The sequence below is a fragment of the Alosa pseudoharengus genome, unplaced genomic scaffold, assembly GCF_046254945.1.
Source record: "Alosa pseudoharengus isolate Yale_2024_CS ecotype anadromous, Long Island Sound unplaced genomic scaffold, YU_APseudo_1.1 YU_APseudo_1.1_scf_22, whole genome shotgun sequence".
NCBI lineage: Eukaryota > Metazoa > Chordata > Actinopteri > Clupeiformes > Clupeidae > Alosa > Alosa pseudoharengus.
Genome location: NW_027468680.1, coordinates 27,684,954 through 27,705,125, shown reverse-complemented (window position 1 = coordinate 27,705,125; position 20,172 = coordinate 27,684,954). Strand labels below are relative to the sequence as shown.

Here is a 20,172-nt window from a genome sequence, read left to right as displayed (position 1 = left end):
ATTACCGAGGGGATACATCCTGCTATCAATCACTAGCCAATCTTTGTCAACTGGCCCATTCAATTGGCTGCACGTTCAATTAATGTGTTCTTTATTGCTCTCTTCCACTATGTTTCACAAATTGTAAGTACACAATAAGTGACCAAATACTGAATTATATTGTGTGTCGTATGTCTCTTTAGACGCATTTTTGTCATAGTTGGTCATAAAGTTGATATCCTGTACTTCCGTCATTGTTGATCAGTATCTGTCACAACCCAAACAGGTGTAACTATCTTTATTTGACAGGACAACTTCCTGGAGCCAGAGGTGAAAGCAGACTCTGTGTTGCTCACCATCCTTTGTCACCATGGGAAACTCATCCACCAAAGATGGCCATGGATCTCCAGGTAAATACCTAGGCAGTGTGTTTTACAATCTGATTTAGTTTTCTTTTTATCAATCTCGTAGGCTACATGCATTTGGGCTCATCTGTGTATAAATCTCCCCTGGGATAACCTCACATTGGAATGCGTCCCTGTCAGCCAGTGCATTCTGCAAGGAGGCTGAGAAATTTGGTTGGCATGTGTGCTGTAGCCAATTTCATTCCGAGCGTGGAATCACCCACCACAAATCTATTATGTTAGCTCTCCCTCTCCAAGCCTTTTCGTTCATTCTCTCTTTGTTGTTTTTTCTCAGTCCTACCTTCTTCTCTCTCTTGCGCTCTCTCTCTCTTTCTTTCTCTATCTCTCTTTCATTCCATTCCATTCCTCCCTCCCTCCTTCCCTTCCTTTCTCCCTCCCTCCTCTATTTAGTCTCATGCCTTTATTAAGTTTCCCATCGGAGTACAGAGGCCACATGCCCCCCTGCAGTGGGCCGACATGCCTGATGGTGTTGGGCAGATGAAGACGGGGGGCCTCGGAAGGAGGAGAGAGAAGGAAGGTTGAGAGCATGAGTCAGCTCTCCCCGTGGGCACTGCCCCATTCACATTCTCCTCACGCCACTGTTGATTGGTCAAGCCCTGTTGCCCTTTTGGTGGTGACTCAGCGAAATTCTCCGACTTGCCACAAGCAATACTGTCGGATTAATTGCAAACAGCCAATCTGTACCCAGACCTTGGCACGTGCACTTTTTCCGTGTTTTAGGATTATTTTTGACCACAGTTGCAAAGAGTAGCTGGTGGCGTTTTTTTATCAGTGCTCGTCACTTGCACTTGGTTATCTTGGCTATGCAGCATTGAATCTGTTTTGTGAGCAAAGACTGCTGTTTTCACACAAGGACAGGGACCAAGTGTGTAAGGTCACTGATGTTTTGCAGCCCGAGAGGAATGTCTGTCCCGAGAGCATCCAGGGCCCAATTAATCCCAGCCATGACCGTCTGGTGTGTTTTGGGAGCCTGTACTAGTGTCCAGGTTGCTAGAGGAAGAGCTGATGACTGGGATGTTCTCGTCTCCTTGTGTGTCCGGACTTTGCCCTCTGGGGTGGACCCTTGCAGTGGGAGGCAGGTGATCTCCGCTCTCTCCTTTGCCCACCTGTACGTCAGACCAGCTTCACCTGGCCTCCCCACTGCAAGGGTCCACCCCAGAGGGCAAAGTCCGGACACACAAGGAGACGAAGAACATCCCAGTCATCAGCTCTTCCTCTAGCAACCTGGACACTAGTACAGGCTCCCCCAACACCAGCCAGGACTGGGCTGTAATTAGCTCAGGGTCCTGTCCGTCACCGGTTAAAGCAGGAAGCATCCCGCCAGTCAAGAGGGAGACTTTTGTAAAGGGCAGGCCCAAGACCTCCTCCATCAGTAGCAGCAGCAGTGCTGTTCCTCTGTCAGCAGCAAGGACTCACAGTTCACCGGAAAAGCCCACCGAGCAGACTTTCCAGGAGAAGGACAGTGGGCTTGGGCCGTCTCTGTCTGAGACAACCAGTGGGACAGAAAGCCCATGTGTGGAAGAGAACCTTCTAGAACAGTGCCGGAAAGCATTGGGACTCGAATCATCAATTGACCCCACGCTCAACTTGGCTGGTAAGAGAGATCATATACTATCAGGACTGATTGACATGCATGTTCTACTTAGAGTGAGATCACTCAAAGCACCCTCAAGTTAAAACCCCAAAACTTTCCTCAGACTCAGGAGTGGAAGATGATTGAGGAAATAAATTGGTAGAGGAACAGAGGAAAGTTGCGGACCATTAGCAGTAATTCAGGGAAAGGACTAGCATGTGTCCTAGACTCGCTGTCCTCACTAGTTACATGATCCATATCCAGAACAGACAGCTGCGCAAATCTCTCATTCTCTACACTGATGCATAAGCCCTGAGCTATGTTGTGAGTGCACAGTTGGTCATGATTGTGTGATTTGGCTCCCAGTACAATTCCCTCTTTAACCTCAACATGTGGGCCCTGAGCTCTGTGTCGCTGCACAGACGGAAGTGCTATGAATCACAGGCCCTCCACTCATTGTCTGCTCACGAACCACATAAATATTAGGCAAGTATTGCACAAGTTCGGTGTCAATGACTGAGTGGAGTGTTGCCATGTTGTTCACATTGCCTTAAAAGTCATGGTCAAGTCAGGCTGTGCTGCATGATGTCATCAGCATTCCTCTTTCAAACAAGTCGTATTCGACATTGACATAACAGTCCTGTTGTATGACCAGTGGATGGACCATAAATAAAAATGTGTTTTGCTGTAAGATGTTGTATTAGATTAAATACTTTATTGATGACATTCTTAACTTCTCATTCTCATTTTTTTCCCTTTGTGTTTTTTCCGTCTTGCTGTAGATCTGCTGCGTTGCTTTCTAACAGAACGGAAGGAACTGGTGAAGGAGCTCCGAAGCCTGAAGGAGAGTATTCAGGTGAGCTTCATCCACAGCAAAGACCCTGCACCTCATTAGTATATATACTCTTTTGATCCCGTGAGGGAAATTTGGTCTCTGCGTTTATCCCAATCTGTGAATTAGTGAAACACACTCAGCACACAGTGAACACACAGTGAGGTGAAGCACACACTAATCCCGGCGCAGTGAGCTGCCTGCAACAACAGCGGCGCTCGGGGAGCAGTGAGGGGTTAGGTGCCTTGCTCAAGGGCACTTCAGCCGTGCCTACTGGTCGGGGTTCGAACCGGCAACCCTCTGGTTACAAGTACGAAGTGCTAACCAGTAGGCCATGGCTGCCCATTAAGGCACTCTTATATCACAACTCTTTTGTTTTTTGTGTATTAACTATTTTTGTTCAACTACATTTTGAATTAGAACCAGATTGTTGGCTGGTTAGTTAATTAGTCATCTGTCCTCTAAGTGTCCCCTTCCTTTGTTCATGATAGAAACCTGTATTTTGTTCCAACTCTTTCATTGGCTCAACAAGTTCTGGGTATTTTTAGCAATTTAGGACAAGATGGATCTGATCCCTGGAGTCTTTTCTGTTGTAAATATTTAAGGAAAGTAAACAAGAAATGACGCTAACCCCACACGCGCCCGCACACACACAAACATGCTCACTCATACACACACCCACCACACAGGTCAAGGCTGGGCATCAGTGGGAGATAACGTCCACTTTGCAGCTTGTCATCTCCGCTAGCCAAGGCTTCTGGGAGATGGGACTTTTCTAATGGCCTACTTCCTGTGTGAGGCTTGCAGCAGAGGAAGTGGGCTGAGATGGTCTTGATGTGGCCTGCGCTGGCCGCCTGGCTGCCCATCAGCAACACAATGAAAAGCTCCTCTGTTTAGAAGAGCATGAGGGGGAAGCTGGAGAACGCACCCCAGCGCACTTAGCATTCTTTCAGCGTCGCTCAGCACCGCTCTCATTCCTCTGAGGTCCAGGCGAATTCCTGCCATTTTATGAGGGGAAGATTTATCCTCTGTGACTATTCTCTACCCTATCCTCATCATCATCTTCCTCTTTCTCTTCTTCTTCTTCTTCTCCTTCTCCTCCTCGTTCTTTTTTTGGGTGTAATTTCCCGTTCATAATGGGGGCCCCACCCTTCTGAGTATTCTGCTCAGGGGCCTCTGTCTGTAGTAGATTAGGCATCGCTGGAACACATTCCACCCCAGCACTCTCCTCCCAGTCCCCTCTGGTGTGCACAGAGAGAGAGAGAGAGAGAGAGATAGGGATAGAGATGTAGGCAGACGAGAGAGAGAGAGAGAGAGAGAGAGATAGACAGGGATAGAGATGTAGGCAGAGGAGAGAGATAGACAGGGAGATAAAGATGGAGGAGAGAAAGAATAGGGGTAGAAAGTGTCAGAGAGAACATCTTGATATGAATTGCAATACACACATACAATGTGATTGCACTTTAACTTACAGTATTCACCCAAAGCAAAGGCAGGAAGCATTTGAAGTGATTCAGAAAAAGGGCCGAAAAGAACTCTGCATAGAGAGACAGACAAAAAAGGAGAGATGGAGGGAACAGGCTTCTGGGAAGGAACAGTTTCAATGTGAGTTTCAATTAGATTGCCAGTACATTGGGAGAATGTTTTCACTTACTCACTCTGCTTCCAGAAACAGGCACGTTTGGGGGCTGCAAGTGTGCACTAACTGAAAGTGAAAGCAGGCTTTTGTGTTTTTCTATAGTCTTTAAATCAGTTTTTTGTTAGTCTCCAGTGCCTTGCTGCAGGTTTAGGAAAAGTCTAGCAACAAGGGGGCTGTTTGTGAAAGAAAGAGAGCTCTTTTCAGCAGTGAAACATAACAGGACTTTTGTGTTTGCTAGTGTGAGGGGAGAAGTCGGCATGTTATGCCTGAGTGTCCCTTTGGATAGAGAGTGTGTGTGTGTGTGTGTGTGTGTGTGTGTGTGTGTGTGTGTGTGTGTGTGTGTGTGTGTGTGTGTGTGTGTGTGTGTGTGTGTGTGTGTGTGTGTGTGTGTGCACGCGTGTGTGGCTGTCTTCACTGGAGCGTGGGTGTTGTGCTGCAAAAGTCCTCCCTTTCTTGTGCCTCCCTGTTCATCTGAGCGCTCGCCTTTTCCTCCCTGAGAGAAGAAACTCAAACAATGATCTCACAAGTGCAGCCCTCTCTCTCTCTTTCTGTCTCTCTCTTACACACACACACACACACACACACACACACACACATGCATCCACACCAACACACGCATCCACACAAACACACATGCACGTGCACAAACATGAGTGTAGAGCACACTCGTGGCTCTAACCCACACTAGCACATGCACATAGCAGACATCCATAACACCCATAAACACACACAGATGGACAAAACACAACTGAAGAGCCTTGTCTCCCCAGCATACACATGCACGCTAACAAAAACATACGCAGACAAAGAAGCTCACAAATCGAGACAAAAAAAAGCACATCCTCTCTCAAAGACACACACAAACACAGGCACCGGCAGGCATTGTCCCAGTCTGCCTGGGCTGTGGGTGGGCTATTCATCCTGTGGATGGGATCGTGCTCTCAGGTCTCGGAATTTTGGGATCAGTTCCAGATGGACAGTGGTGATTTCTAGGAATGGACTCCACTCCAGCCCCACGGCTCTTTGGGGGTTGTGGCTGGAATACGTTTCCATAGAGAATGAGGCATTCAGTGTCACATTTGCATTGCAGAGAACATTTAAATAGTGTGTTTCGGTGTGCGTATGGTTTCCCTTTAACTTTTAGTGTGTGTGTTGAGTGTGTGCATGTGTATGTGTGTGTGAATCTATGTGTTTTCTGAGTGGGAGGAGGCAATTACCGCCACTACTCTGTTTTTCGGTTCATGGAGGTCAAGAGATTACCATACAAAGCCAGTAAATATTACATAAAAAAGTGTGTGTGTGTGTGTGTGTGTGTGTGTGTGTGTGTGTGTGTGTGTGTGTGTGTGTGTGTGTGTGTGTGTGTGTGTGTGTGTGTGTGTGTGTGTGTGTGTGTGTGTGTGTGTGTGTGTGTGTGTGTGTGTGTGTGTGTGTGTGTGTGTGTGTGTGTGTGTGTGAGTGTTTGTATGTTAGCGTGTGTGTGTCTGTGCATTTGTGTATGTGTGTTGGATGTGACTGAGGTGGGAGGAGGCATCCAGCATCAGACTTATAATAGCACTAGTGCTTGGTGTTGGGCAGACATAGCTGAGAGAGTGAGACTGGAAGTGAGGGAGAGAGAGAGAGAGAGAGAGGGGGAGTGAGAGAGACTGGAAGTGAGGGAGAGAGAGAGAGGGAGTGAGACTGGAAGTGAGTGAGAGAAAGGGAGAGAAACTGGATGGGGAAATAGGGAGGGGTGGTTTCCTGATTGTTCCTAATGTGCATGTGTATATACACACTCTAAATGTGTGTGAGCGTGTCTGTGTGTGTGTGTGTGTGTGTGTGTGTGTGTGTGTGCACGGGGTTCACAGTAATGTACGAGTCCTTTTTGGGTGCTGCAGAGTAATTCGAGGGGTCAGTGTGTTTCCTGGATGATGTGTAAGGGCGGTGAGATTTGGGATCATCGGTCTTATCGCACTGAAGGATGAGGTGGGGCGTTTCCTGTTTTCTCTGGCTGTCTGTGGCCTTGCACAATGGCACGACCCCTCAGCATGGTTCCAGTTAGCCTAAGCAGGGACTCCCTCTCTAATCCCCTCCAGAAGAAGACGCTCAGGAAAGCTTTGGGAAATGTTTAATTTCTGATGAAGCTCTCAGTCAGAGTCTAGATGTGGTGCTTGTTGAGATTGGGAGTTCCTCTGTAATGATTAGCTAACAGTATGTATGTTTATACTGTCTAGAGAGGTGTTTGTATATGCCCGTGTGTATACATTTGAAGATGAAATAGACACATCCATTTTAAAGTCTTGCCTTAGGAGCTTTTGTTCACATAAATGTTAGCTCAGTATCTTTTACTAAAGTGAGGGAGTTGGAGAGTCTGATCTTTGCGGGGGTGTGTGAATGGGGGAGCTGCTGGGACAGTGTGTGTGTGTGTGTGTGAGAGAGAGATGTGTGGGTGTGTGGACTCTGGTGATGGGCTAATGGGGCCCAGCTGTGGTGTGAGGGTGCTGGTCAGGCACGGAGGGAAGCTTGCTGGCTGAACTCCGCTTCTTCTCTCCCCAACTGCCGCTGAGACGAATAATCCCGCCCTTCCTCTCTCCCACACTCCTCTGTGCTGTGTGCCGGGACGGAACAGGACTCTTCCAACAGCCCCCGACACCCAACCCGCCAGAACCCCAGCATGGGAGTCTCCTGCACACACACACACACACACACAGAGCAGAGCACAGTGCTGCAGTTTGATCTCTGTCCAACACTGCTTTTATCTCTCTCTCTCTCTTAGTGTTTGCCTCAACACTCACAGCATGGCAGCATGGCAAGTGGATAAGTGTCCCCGCTGTCCTCCGGTTACACCTCTCAGCACTGTAGAAGAGTTAAGGATCGGGCCAAACATTGTCTTTATGTATGAGGGGAAAGTGTTTGGTGCACAGATACTGATACCGTTGTTGTTGTCTGTCTCTACCTGAGGCCAAGTGTTGAGTTAGACAAGAGAAGGGCATTAGCTGAAGGGATCAAATAAAAATGCATGGGATCCGCGCTCATGGAGCAGAACGGAGAGTCCTCCTCCTCTTCCTCCTCCTCTTTCTCTTTCAGTGTGACCTTTCTTCAGTGTGGAACTGGTGGGGTGGGTTGGGGGGGACAGGGCTGAATATGTCTGAGCAAGACTGGAGCACACAGGATGGCTTTCTCTTTGACTCATATGAAATGAGTCGTGGTTTCATTTTTCCCTTCTTGGCTTCTTCCACTTCATATGAGCGAGCATCTTCTTTAACTTCAGTCTGGTGTGGGCGGCAGGCCCCCGTGTCTGAGCAAGTCTTGTTTCAAGTGGTGCTCGACCGAGCTCAGGTCATGGTTCAGAGGCCATCTTGATTTGCCCCAACACCTCACTCCTTTGCTTTTTTAACCAGGACACTTATTGCCGTGGTTACCCTGCCGTTCAACTGCCCGGTAATTCGATTTAGTCAGGAGTCTTTTTAGTTTCAGCAAGTCTGGAAGCCTTCCACGCAGCTTCACTGGCAAGCGAGGATGGCTAATCTCCACAAGATCCTCTCACTCAAGTTGCAAAGCAGTGCAAACAAGTGTTTTCGTCACAGTTCCCTGGAAGTGTTATCTGTCCAAACCTGTGTGATAATGCTTACAGTTTTGTTTTTTTTCTTCTTATTTGAAATCTTCAGCAATGTTCTCTGAGCTGCTCAGGCACGCTCACAGGCCCCCAAGAGCCGTAAACACACATTCCTGCTGCTGGCAGTGGGGTTCTGGGCGGCTGAGCCTGAATGAAGCCGCCCGAGCCTTTGGCACTGGGTCCAGTCACTTGGCCCTAACAGGCCGTGCACAGTATCTCCTTGCGACTGCCAATACTTGAGCCGCCCTGCCGGGTCTAACGGATGACCTCAGTCTTTTAAGGAGGGGGGACCTGCAGTATTTGAGTTTTCTCACAGTTTCCATTTAGCCGTGAAGCATGTATCACTATTGGCAGCTGTTGGAGGGGGACACATGGCACAGTGAATAGAGAAGTCTAAGGTGGACAATGCTGGTAGTCTGGCAAATATTTGTTGTGCTTTACCAATAGATTTGCATGGACATGTTGATGTTCTAGTTATTGAATTCCAATTGAGTGGATTAGGAACATATCAGTACGTGCTGTTGTGTTATCTTAGCATTGGGATGATTCAGTGTTTCTCTGACCTTTGACTTTCCAACTCAATTTTGAAATGAGGGTCAGAAATGTTGCATTTCATTTAATTACACATTTAAGTCATTTATGGTACTGAGATCAAGCATGAGATCAACCATTTTGAGAAACATGGGTTGAATATACTTCTAAAACAGTCGTTAATTATGTTTGGCTGAATTGCATTCAATGCCATTGTGAAACCCAGCATGTCCCTTCACGTTGACCGCATTTCATTCTATATCAATGTGCTACAATCAATTAATCTGTCTCGATGTTGCTTGGCAACTATTCTGATAGAATTATTTCTTGGCGGAAAAATGATTATCTATAAATAAATCATTAAATTTCTTGTTGCTGTGCATTTATTTTATGAAATCTTTCCAGGTATATGTAGTAACCATTTTAACAAGCATCTCCGCTTCGTGTCGTGCCTAACAACGCCCTTTAGCTGTTTTAAAATCACTGAAACGTACAGCCTCACAGGGCTTACTGCTTAAACCATAACTACTATTTTCCTAAACATTTTTTAATGATTGCTTTTTATGGGCAGGAGGAATTTCAGTGCAGTGTCACTGTTTATTTTCCTTTGAAGCTGTCAGCCACACTGCCACAAACTGTGATTTGCCAGACAGGCCACTGGTATAGTTTGAATCTTAAACATACCTACTGTTTGTACGTATTTGTGTTTGTCAGTGACTGTATCCTTGGATTTTTTTGCAGTATAGTCAACAACAAGACTATGTGCAGTATGTACAAAGGTTCATATTGCAAAGGTGAGACAAATTTTATGGACAATAAAATAACAGTATTATTCTGTTGTGTCCTTGGCTCCAAGTAATTTGTCAGTGTTCCGAAGAGGTCTATGGTTCTCTTTAAGTCACTAGGCATGTGGGAAGGGGAGCAGGGTGGAAAGTTGAAATAGCCTGATGAGGTATTTACAGTGCCTTCTCTTGAGCAAACATGAGGCGAGAGGAGTTACATAACCTGTGTATTAGACGGAGATCTGTTGTAAAGTCCGTCTCTGTGGTGACGAGTGGTCGGGGCTTCTCCTTGCAGGAGGAGCGGGGGGAGTGGCAGCAGTTCCAGGCCGACCTGCAGGTGGCCGTCGCCGTGGCCGACCGGTTGCGAGCGGAGGCTGAAGAGGAGCTGAGCGTGCTCCGAGGGACCCAGCAGGAATGGCAGAGGCTGCTGGCCGACGCGCAGAGGGCGCAGAAGGAGGCCGAAGAGCGCCTCGAGCCACTGCAGGCCCAGCTGGAGGAGAGCCGTCAGAGGCTGGTCACACTGACCCAGGATCAGAGCCAGGGCCAGAGCAGCCACACCGCGGCGTCCCAGGAGCAGAGCAGCCACACGGCGGCGTCCCAGGAGCAGAGCCAGGAGCAGAGCAGCCACACCGCGGCGTCCCAGGAGCAGAGCCAGACGCAGCCCCTCAGGGGTCGGGAGAGGAGCGCCAGTGGGAAGGGCGTGGCCGACGGGTACCTGAGGAAGCTGAAAGCCGAGGAGAGGAAGAGGGAAGGGCCTCACAGGAGTCTGACATCGGAGAGATCCAGGTGAGCTCCTGCTGCACCACACCTGGCCAATACACAGGTGCAGGCTTTCGACCTGGTATGTCCCACAGGCTTTTAGCCACAGCCATTTACTGAATCATTTGATGTCACTCATGACCTCTGCCTTTGGTTTCCCCTGCTATGTGAATTCTGGGTGATTTATGGAGATTCCATTCAATTGTATTTTATATCATCACACAACTCAATATGTGAACAACTGTGAAAGCCATTTGGCTTTTCTCTTAGGTCCAGAAGAATATTTTAAACAACTTCACTGTAGTAGTCCAGGCAGCCTATTTGTCTAGGGCTCAGAGCTGCCCGGTTCCCCACTTGACCACTCATACAGTTTGCACCCACTTGAACAATTGTTCACGAGCGATGCCAAGTGGGCACAAACTGAATTAATACATCCCCTCTGCGCGCCTGGCCGCAGCCCAGTAGTTTAATCAGCTGTGGTGCTCATGCATCGAGAGTAACATTTCAGAGGGATTTTTCAAACTCCTCCTGTCCTCCCTGGAAAGAGAGAGACCCAGACGGGAGCATCAGACTGTCCCGTCGCGCTCGCCTTGACCGTTCCGCTCATATCGATTTCATGGCACAGACCATCTTTATTTTATTTTTTTTTAAATTCTGCAGGAGCCTTTCGAGACTTCCTGTGTCTTCAGACTCCCCCGTCGTGCTAAATGGTACTTCCCAGACAACCACCTCAACAGGACCCGCCAATAAAGTGAGCATCACACAACAATAAATACATTTCAGTTTTTTTGTTAACTGGGATCTTGAGAATATTTTGCCAAATTTCTGTATATTTGATTATGTCTGTATATTTGATTTTGTCTTTTGTGGCAGGGCACGCTTCAAATCAGAGGAAAAAGGGGTCAAGACAAGGAGGAGAACTTGAACAACAATCATTCAGGTCTGTTCTAACCGACTCCAGTTGGCCTTTTCCTTTTCCCTCCCCAGCTGATGTCTAAATCACGTGTGTACTCTATTTTGCTTGCTATGTAAACAGCGTGTTTGTGTTTGTTTTCTCTTCAAAGGTAAACAAGAAGAGTCAAATCGCCAGCTTATATCTGACCTCACAGATTCTTTCACTTTCACTACTAGTAAAAGCAGGTGAGTTTCACACACACACACACACACACAAACACTCTCTCTCTCTATCCCAATTCTGCACCATGCTTTCAAATTCCTGATTTGTATCAGTGAAATTAGAACTGACAAACTGCTCAGTCGTTTGTGCTTTCAGGCAGGAATCCATGGGTAGGATTAGCAGCATATCTGCATACAGGTTCAGTGGCCTGCTGCTATGCTGCTCCTCTTTCCAGACTTTCCAGCACACTGAGTTCTAGTCATTCACCGAACAGTACATTGAGTTCCCGATAGCCAAGTCTACAGTGCTCGGGGAATAATGAGGATGTGAAGCTATTACTTAAAGGAGAAGTTCGGTGTGAAATTGACCTTAGCTGTACTGAAAGATGTTGCCGAGTACTTACATGTGTCCAATAGGCACCTTCGCTCACCCCCTAGCATTCCGAATTACGCCGTTTTTAGCCGAGTAGCTGTGGGGGGCATAGCGAAGCCTATGCAGCTAAATCGCTATTTTTACACAATTAAAAAGGTTCCAAGACCCTCAGAAGTCTCCCAATGCAGTGTGGAGTTACTTGGAACCTTTTTAATGGTGTAAAAATAGCGATTTAGCTGCATAGGCTACGCTATGCCCCCACAGCTACTCGGCTAAAAACGGCGTAATTTGGAATGCTAGGGGGTGAGCGAAGGTGCCTATTGGACACATGTGAGTACTCGGCAACATCTTTCAGTACAGCTAAGGTCAATTTCACACCGAACTTCTCCTTTAAGGCATCAGCACCCACACAGTGTGTTTCCTTGTAGGTGACTTGATTGATAGACTATGGCAGACTGTTTGAGTTTTGTGAGCAATGGCAACTCATGGAGTTGGACTGGGGATTTGATCTAGCATTTGACTGATGGTGCTGCCAAATGTCTGAGGGTTTGCTTCATATTAGGAACCACCAGCCTGTTACCATGTGCTCGCTTCTGGCACAACTGGGTTAAAGAGGACTAAATGATGCACACTAGCGACTGCTGGACAAGTGGTTGACTTGTGTGGACTTTTCCCCCCGTTGTGAATGGAATACCTCTCTGCACATTCTGATCCCATGGTTCCCACACCCCAACTCTGTTACAGTATATCAAGTCAACATGGCTGGACCTTTGATGTTTGTTTTTCAAACACTTGCCCAATAGCCCCATTCAGAGGGGCCTTTACGCTCAATACTTGTCCATCACATGATTTTTGCCTTGACTGCATGTGTGTTTTGTGTGTGTGTGTGTGTGTGTGTGTATGTGTGTGTGTGTGTCAGTGTCAGCAGGCCTCAGGATGACTTCAACCGACTGCTGCGTCGTCATGGTGGTTCTAAGAGGAACTCACTGCTGCGCTGGTGTCAGAGTCGCACCCAGGGCTACAAGGTATCGCAGTGGCAGACAAGCCATTATAAACAACAGTCAGTCAGTCACAGCACAGAGCATATAAGCCCTCATCACATAACTGGTTAAGAATTCAATAAATATATTCTAGGCCTCTTATATCACAAAATAAATAAATATACTTATTGCTTATTCATCAACAAAATGTATATGAATAAGCACCTTATGTTTTCCCTCTCTCTCTTGTTCTATGTGCCTTGGCATCTTTTCCTTCTCTCTCACTCTCTGTGTGAGTGTATGACCACACACACAATCACACCTGTGTGTGTTTGTGTGTGTGTGTATACACTCTAACACCAATGTAATAAAGATTAGGAATGCACTCACACAACTTTCTGACTTGGTGACTTCTCCTCATCAGAATATTGACATTACCAACTTCAGCAGCAGCTGGGCGGATGGCCTGGCCTTCTGTGCCATCTACCACACCTACCTCCCAACGCACATTCCATACAGTAGCCTCAGCCCGGACAACAAGGTGAGAATTCGCCCCTTTCCCACGCCCTCGCACACTCGTCAGTTATACACGAGGAGGCACTCTCATTTCCATGTACAGTTTATACAGTGAACTGGTGGACGTTCTGGTGGAAGTGAACCCAAATGACAGGTTTGTTTGGTGCTTAAGGTTCTTGTGTCATTAACAATGGTGGTGATGGTTATTGTTGTTGTTGTGCACAGAGGGAGAACCTCACCCTTGCATTCCAGACTGGGGAGGGTGTTGGAATCACCGCCTCGCTTGTAAGTGTATTCAACACTCCGCACACATGGAACCCAATCACAGGATGATTTCATTACTTATATGAAAAGCAGAGCATGCACACAGATTTAGAAATGACCCAGGGGGCTGCTGAGACAGTGGCATATGGGCAAGGACAATAGCAGGGACTGTAGTCTAACCTGGAGAAGGCATTCCACCCAGCATGGTTATAGATTTATACAGACAACGGCATTGATTAGAACCTGAAATAATCTTCCTTATTGTCATATACTTCCATATATGGGAATTCTGACTCAGCCACCAGACTCAGATTCAGCTGTTCACTTAACTTGTTATTGATGTGTGGAGCACTCCTTCTACACTCAGATCTTCTGTATATTTCTCAGATTCACTGTGCGCACAGAAGAGAGCAAGTTGTTGTGGTTTCATCTTCAAGTAGCTTGTTTCTGATATCTGGCCTTATTGTAAGCCTGCTCTCACGTGTGTTTTCAGACAGTGGATGAGATGCTGAGAGCCGAGGGGCCGGACTGGCAGAGGGTTCTGGGATACGTGGAGAGCATTTACCGACACTTTGAGATGTGATCCCTCAACTGGACATCCCCAACTTATGCCAAGATGTCACCGAGAAGCACCAGGTGTTTGGAGGCTTCCTCCTCATGAACATTTCCATATCACTGATCAGGGCGACTACTGAGGCATGGATGACATGACGAGATGGGACTGGGCAGGACTAGTGAATGACTTTGGTTTGGATCGCCCCCTGTTGGTTATACATTGGAACTACATGTTTAGAAGGATGAGCTTTGGACAGTGTTACAATATGAGTTTTTACCCAAAGGTTACTTGAGTGATTTGTCACAACTGTGACATTGAACATTAAGAGGATTATTGGCCTGCTTTGACTCACTCGTGGTTGGTATGTGATGTATTGTCGTAAATATTAAGATTTTTTGTTTTTTAAAAAGAAAAGACAATTAATATGATGAGTTTTGCTGTGATTTAAACACTCTGTAAATATGCACTTTTAGAAGCACTTTGTTGTGCCTATATGGATTCTGTGTCTGAGAACAAGGTCCTATGGCAGACACGATGGCTCACGTTATTTCAGGCCCATTTGAGGTTGGTCTCTGAAGTCACCACACATTACACAGTGTCTCTGTGCACCTGAAACGTGGCATGACTGCCTTATTATACATGAAGGACTACGAGATCTGTCCTCTTTTTCCATTCACTCGGCCTTCCCCGAAGCCTGCTAGCTGAAAAGGCTCGCTCCTTCACAGTGTCCTCTGTTGGGAATTTAAATGTAATTTCAGACGTTAACGAAGGTTAATTTGCCAAAGATTCTGAGAAATAAATAAAATGATCTATTTTGAGCTGTGACTATATCCGCATGCTTCTTGTTACTAGTTTTAAATCACTTAGTGAAAGTTTGTTTGTGCTGCCCTCTTGAGGCCTAACATAATCATGTCTGGCATTTTCACAACAGCAAGCAATCTCAGTGTTTAGTCTGGAAGACCGTTTCGTTTAAAGTAACTCATCCTAAAGTCATAATCTGGGGTCTGGAGGTTCGATCCATTCCAAACAAAATGTTTTGAAGTGTGGAACCCACCCTTTCTTTCTTTCATTCATTCTTTTATGATCTAACCTTTTATGGAGTGTAAATATACTCTAAAAGCGAGGTCATATCTAATAAAGTTGACACATTGGTCAAACAGCCATTTAATCGCTGCATCTACAGACATTTAATTTACAGGCTGACCAGACATTGCTCCTTTCATTTGATCAGATGTGGGTTTCTTCTTCTTTTGAATTTCTCCAAACAGAGTGTTGTATTTGCAAGAAAAAAGACAGGAGTAATTGACAGTCTCTAAAGTACATTATGAAAAGCAATGATTCATCTGGGAGGTTCATGCATACCAAGTTGATTAGCTTAACATGGGAAACATGTTAGTATATTCTGAACCTATTGCATATTTATGTCCTAATGCTAATCTACAGTCATCCTCTCCCTTGCATTCTTTTAATGCGCTATCATAAGTAGTCCCCTGATATACAGGCAGGTCCTCATCTTCATCATCTGCATTGCTGTAGTCCTTCTCGGGGTCACCATGGTCATCCAACTCACCATCACTCTTCCTTATCTCTGGGAAACTGACCAGAACAAACAGGAATGATGAAATACATAATAATGTAATGTCCAAACAACATTTTTGGAACATTGCAATGAAGTAATGTAACCCATATTGTGGAGGCATTAAGGGACATCAAATCACATAACCCTTATAGGGTAAGCATGTTCAAAGAATGGGTTGGCTGGAGAGAGGAATGCTACACCTGACATTGCTGTCAGCAACTCACCTTTTCTGAGCACTTGAAGCCGAGCTAAGGCTGAAGCGTTCCCCAGTGCATTCTGAGAGATGCAAGAGTAGCTGCCAGCATCAGAGAGACGGAGACCTTTGAAGAGGTGAGAAATAACCTGTTTGGGTACCGGTATTCATGATTTTTATTGGAAATTTAATCACATTGAAATGATGTCTCTATTTGCCTGTACCACTAATCAACTGCTATTTTGTACCTCTCCCCATGGCTACGTATAGAAAGAAGAACCGATATGACCAGCATTGTTACTCTGAAAAATGGGCAGCAATCTTTCTCCTAAGCTGTGTTACACTTTGCATTATCATTCATTATTCCTACTGATTTTCTGACATCTTTTTCCATCTCTGAATAAAGTGAGCGACTGAAGTTCACTAGTGTATGCCTCTCTGTAGATCCTTTGTTTAGGACTCATTTAAAAGAGATTGTAGAAAGATGCTTCTATATATAGCTTTCATGATCTACATTGTCACAGCCTGTTTAGATTAGACATTTGAATTATAGTATACAGTATAATGCAATAGACTAAACAGTATTATATACATGTACAAGAGGGTCGAAATATATCTGGCAAGACAAAATAAATGCACAAATGTTTGAGAATCCTGTCAGCCTTTATTTCTGTTCACCTTGGATCTGTAGCCACGTTGATATGGTGAAGCGTTGCGGCCCACCCCGTGCCTAGGAAAGAGATGCATTCTGGGTGTGAGAGGAGGGGCTGTTTACGTACACTGAGGTTAAGACCACTTACTGCTGAGAATTTAATGAAAGGACTATACACACCACAATATCTCCCAAATATAAATGCCCTCAGTGACCTAAAGTGGAAGTAAGTATTGTGTGGAGAAAGGGTAAAAGTACCACACCTGGACTGAAATGTGAGGGTCATCACCAGGTAGGATGTTGTCGCTACCTTTCTTCTTCCAGCTCACGCTGGGAATAGGGAAGGCAGACACCTCACATCCAAATGCGATGTCATTTCCTGTGTAATTTGTCAGGTCTTGAGGGGCTCTAGAAATCTGTGGGGCTGAGAGCACAAATGTCCTCTTCAAGACCTCAGGCTGTTTTTTTTTTTTTCAGACATGCTGTATGTTTACAAAGTGTCATTCCAGTTATAACTGTGGTATGGCAGCTCTGTCTCATACCGCAAACCAATGTTAACAGCGAATTGGCTCAGTCGCATGCCCCAAAACCAGCAGAATTCCTGCATAAGGTAGTTTGGATTTAAGATTCAAGTTCAAAGCTGCATGTATTTTGTTCTCTACAAAAGCAATGTAGGTTCATCTATTATCTACATACTACTATGAATCTTTCACCATACTCCAGCTCGGCCGAACTCCTTAGTAAATCCAGATTTACTAAGACTACTATCTTACTGTTTACTCAGGCAATAGCATGCTTAATGTTAATCTAATACAGTAATACATCAACAGCAAGTCACCAGACTAGTAGGCTGTGGCAACTGTTGTACAACAACAAAGCATTACTTCTTTTGTGTGCTGACAAACCCATTCACAAAAACTCAATTATGTACCATAGCTTAAAACAACATTTTCATGGTCACAACTGCAGTTTACTCCATCCCACCCTAAGCTGATCAGGTTATTACCCGAGTGGCAGGGTCCAGCCCCAATAACTCTCAGCTCCTTCCCCAGTCTGCTGGCCTCCTCCCTCAGCTGGCAGGGATTGGGGTATGTGCGCCCATCTGACCCACACACGGAGCTTGTGGACCGGCACACACACTTGGGCTCTGGGCTGTCATCGCCCTTGAGGCGCCTCTTCCGTCTCGGGGGCCTCCGGCAGTGCAGCCCCTCCCCGCAGTGACCGTAGAACTCCTGTGCTCCGTCGGGGTCACACAGCTGGCCCTCGGCGTTGGCACACTGCTCACAGCAGTCGCAGTTGTCCCGCACCAGGCCAGCCGGGCAGTTGGGGGGCGCCGGGGGGCATAGGTGCTCCTGGCACTCACCACAGGCCTCGCCCTCCTCCCAGAGACGCAGCCAGCCACGGTGCTGCGGGGGCGAGGCATGAGACGGACGTACACACACGCACAGGTACAGGTATAGGCACAACCAGACCACAGTCCAGGACATGGCACCTGAGATATGAGACACAAAGCTGAATAGCTGAGCCATGTGACACTTTTCAATGTAGAAATATTTGCAGCAAATAATGACTGGCTTGTTTTATATTCTCACCAAGAACTCACCGAGAGAATTCTGCAACTGTTGGAGATTGCTCTTCTGTTCCTAATTGAACACAGATGGCCTTGATGGGAGATATTCCTTTAGTTATTCCAGTGAAGAAGAGAATAGGAAAGTGCAGATGTTTATTATTGAACTTAAGTTCAAATCGGATAGATAAACCTGCTGTTACTGGAGCAATAAAGTATTACAACTACCTCCCTTAGGAAACTTTCCCCCTTCTTGTGTCCCAAAGGCCATCCTCACTCTCTGGGGCCAGTTTGGTTGGCAAGGCAGGACTGGCACCAGGGCTTCAAAATTGGCACAGCATGTAAAAGAACACAAAATCCTAGCGTGGAATGCACAGGATGCCCAAGCTGTCATTCAAAGTGTTCGTATGCACCTGAGTTTTTTCAGTGACCTATATGGTAGTCTATGATGTAGGCCTACATTCAATGCAGCTCTTCTGAAATGTCAACAATTATCGTTCATGCTCCTCCATGCTGGCTACACAGGCAGGCTTCAATGTGGTGCAGTTCTGTGAAATTCCTTTGCTGGCTAAGCTTTGTGTCTTGAGGGAGGACATTTGAGTTTTCTCTCTCTGAAAGGTGTGTGTGTGAGTGTGTGTGTGTCTGTGTGTGTGTGTCTGTGTGTGTGTGTGTGTGTGTGTGTGTGTGTGTGTGTGTGTGTGTGTGTGTGTGTGTGTGTGCTCATGAGGCATTTATAATGTAAGAATATGAGACAACAGAGGAAACCGCAACACATGCGTCATCTTCACTAAGGACATAATGCAAAAACATGTTATGCCTTGATGACAGGCCTACGGTTCCAACTCAACTTATATTCCAACACAAATCTGATGTCCTGAAAGTTTAAGGATGCTTCACAGATACATGGGGCAACTTTTTCAGCAATGTTATTATTATATTATTATTATATTATGGTTCTGGCATGTCACCACGCTCCATGTGGTGACATGTCATCAGAATGTTGCCCATAGTGATGACATGGGGCAACTTGAGCAATGTAACTGGGCAACAGGGGTGGACAGTAACTAAGTACATTTACTTGATTACTGTACTTAAGTGTGATTTGTATCTGTACTTTACTTGAGTATTAATATTTTTGGAAACTGTGACTTTTACTCCACTACTTTTGAAAGACAAATACTGTACTTTTGACTCCACTACATTTTAAATATGAGCATGAAGTATTCGTTACTTTTACCACATTTGAGTCTTTGAATGCAATAATGTGATTGACCATCTTGAAGTTATTTTTTTTTCAATAGTCCAATTTGAACTTGGCTGAGGTAATGATGGTGACAATAGATTCTTCATCAGAACATCCTCCATGTAGCCTGGGAGAACTACACCTGTTTGCAATAGATTCTTCATCAGAACATCCTCCATGTAGCCTGGCAGAACTACACAAACCTGTTTGCAATTAAGATTTGAGAAATGGTCTGGTGTTAACCAGGTTATCCTCCATGATCATTGTGAAACTGGAATGAAATTAGACAATCACCTGACATTCACCACATACAGTATCTTTAGCGTACATCATTAATCAATAAATAATTTACTCAAAATTAAGTTATCTGGTTTTGTATTGGGCAGTTAAAATGTTTAGATTTGTGAACAGAGAATGAATAATGATGTTTTTGTTGGATGTATGACTGAACAAATATGTATAAGCCTACCCTATTACTGTAATGACCAAATAAACATTACATTACAATACATTAAAAAGGACAAACAGGCCTACTTCTGAATAGGCTACTTAAGTATTTTTAAAAGTACTGTAGGCCTACTTCAACTTAAAGGGACACCAGGCAAGCCTGATGCTTTTTCTCTACGAAACTCCCCCTCGCTCGGTCTGAAGCTCTTTTCCTTTTCTTTGCGTCTTCCGTCAAGGGTTTTCGCTGCTTCTTCGCCGGCTCTGCCATTATACACACGTTTGCAACAATCTCTAGGTTTCGTTAGCCTGCCTCTGTGCTGTAAACTGATCCTGCTTCGGTCGGCGGGTAGGATACACCGAACTTGCAAGTGGGATATTCTTCCTACAGGCAGTAGGGGCGGGCGAGAGGGCCTTCATTCGCCCCATAATGAGTCATTTAACCATATACCGACTTACGAAGATGATTAACACGAAAACGTTGCCTGGTGTCCCTTTAAGTAAAAATCTGACTTAGCAACTTTCACTTGTATTGGAGTAATATTTGACAAGGTATCTACTTTCACTTAAGTAAAGG

General features: G+C 45.6%; 2 protein-coding genes across 2 annotated transcripts; one reads left to right on the top strand and one right to left on the bottom strand.

Moving 5' to 3' along the window:
• Positions 1 to 1,487: 1,487 nt before the first annotated feature.
• Positions 1,488 to 14,735, top strand: LOC143139203 (uncharacterized; the record flags this gene model as incomplete). Its single annotated transcript, XM_076299807.1, has 10 exons — positions 1,488 to 1,998; positions 2,760 to 2,833; positions 9,649 to 10,139; positions 10,773 to 10,863; positions 10,986 to 11,052; positions 11,177 to 11,252; positions 12,521 to 12,626; positions 13,006 to 13,122; positions 13,323 to 13,382; positions 13,855 to 14,735. Coding segments are annotated over 10 exons (1,683 nt in total), but the record flags the coding sequence as incomplete, so codon positions are not given.
• On the bottom strand, positions 14,467 to 18,179 carry LOC143139202 (kazal-type serine protease inhibitor domain-containing protein 1-like). The gene is made up of 6 exons (XM_076299806.1): positions 18,137 to 18,179; positions 17,348 to 17,833; positions 16,605 to 16,765; positions 16,368 to 16,419; positions 15,721 to 15,816; positions 14,467 to 14,489 (listed from the first exon to the last, which is right to left on the bottom strand). The coding sequence occupies exons 1-6, from the start codon at positions 18,177 to 18,179 to the stop codon at positions 14,467 to 14,469; spliced, it is 861 nt and encodes a 286-aa protein (XP_076155921.1).
• Between the last annotated feature and the right edge of the window lie 1,993 nt (positions 18,180 to 20,172).

Coding starts and splice junctions, on each gene's coding strand:
- LOC143139202 (XM_076299806.1), bottom strand. CDS start 18,179: ATGGCCTTTGGGACACAAGAAGGGGGAAAGTTTCCTAAGGGAG. Junction 17,834..18,136: donor GGGAAAGTTTCCTAAGGGAG/GTAGTTGTAATA, acceptor CTCATATCTCAG/GTGCCATGTCCTGGACTGTG. Junction 14,490..15,720: donor GCTTCAAGTGCTCAGAAAAG/GTGAGTTGCTGA, acceptor TGGTGACTTCAG/AGACCAACCTCAAATGGGCC.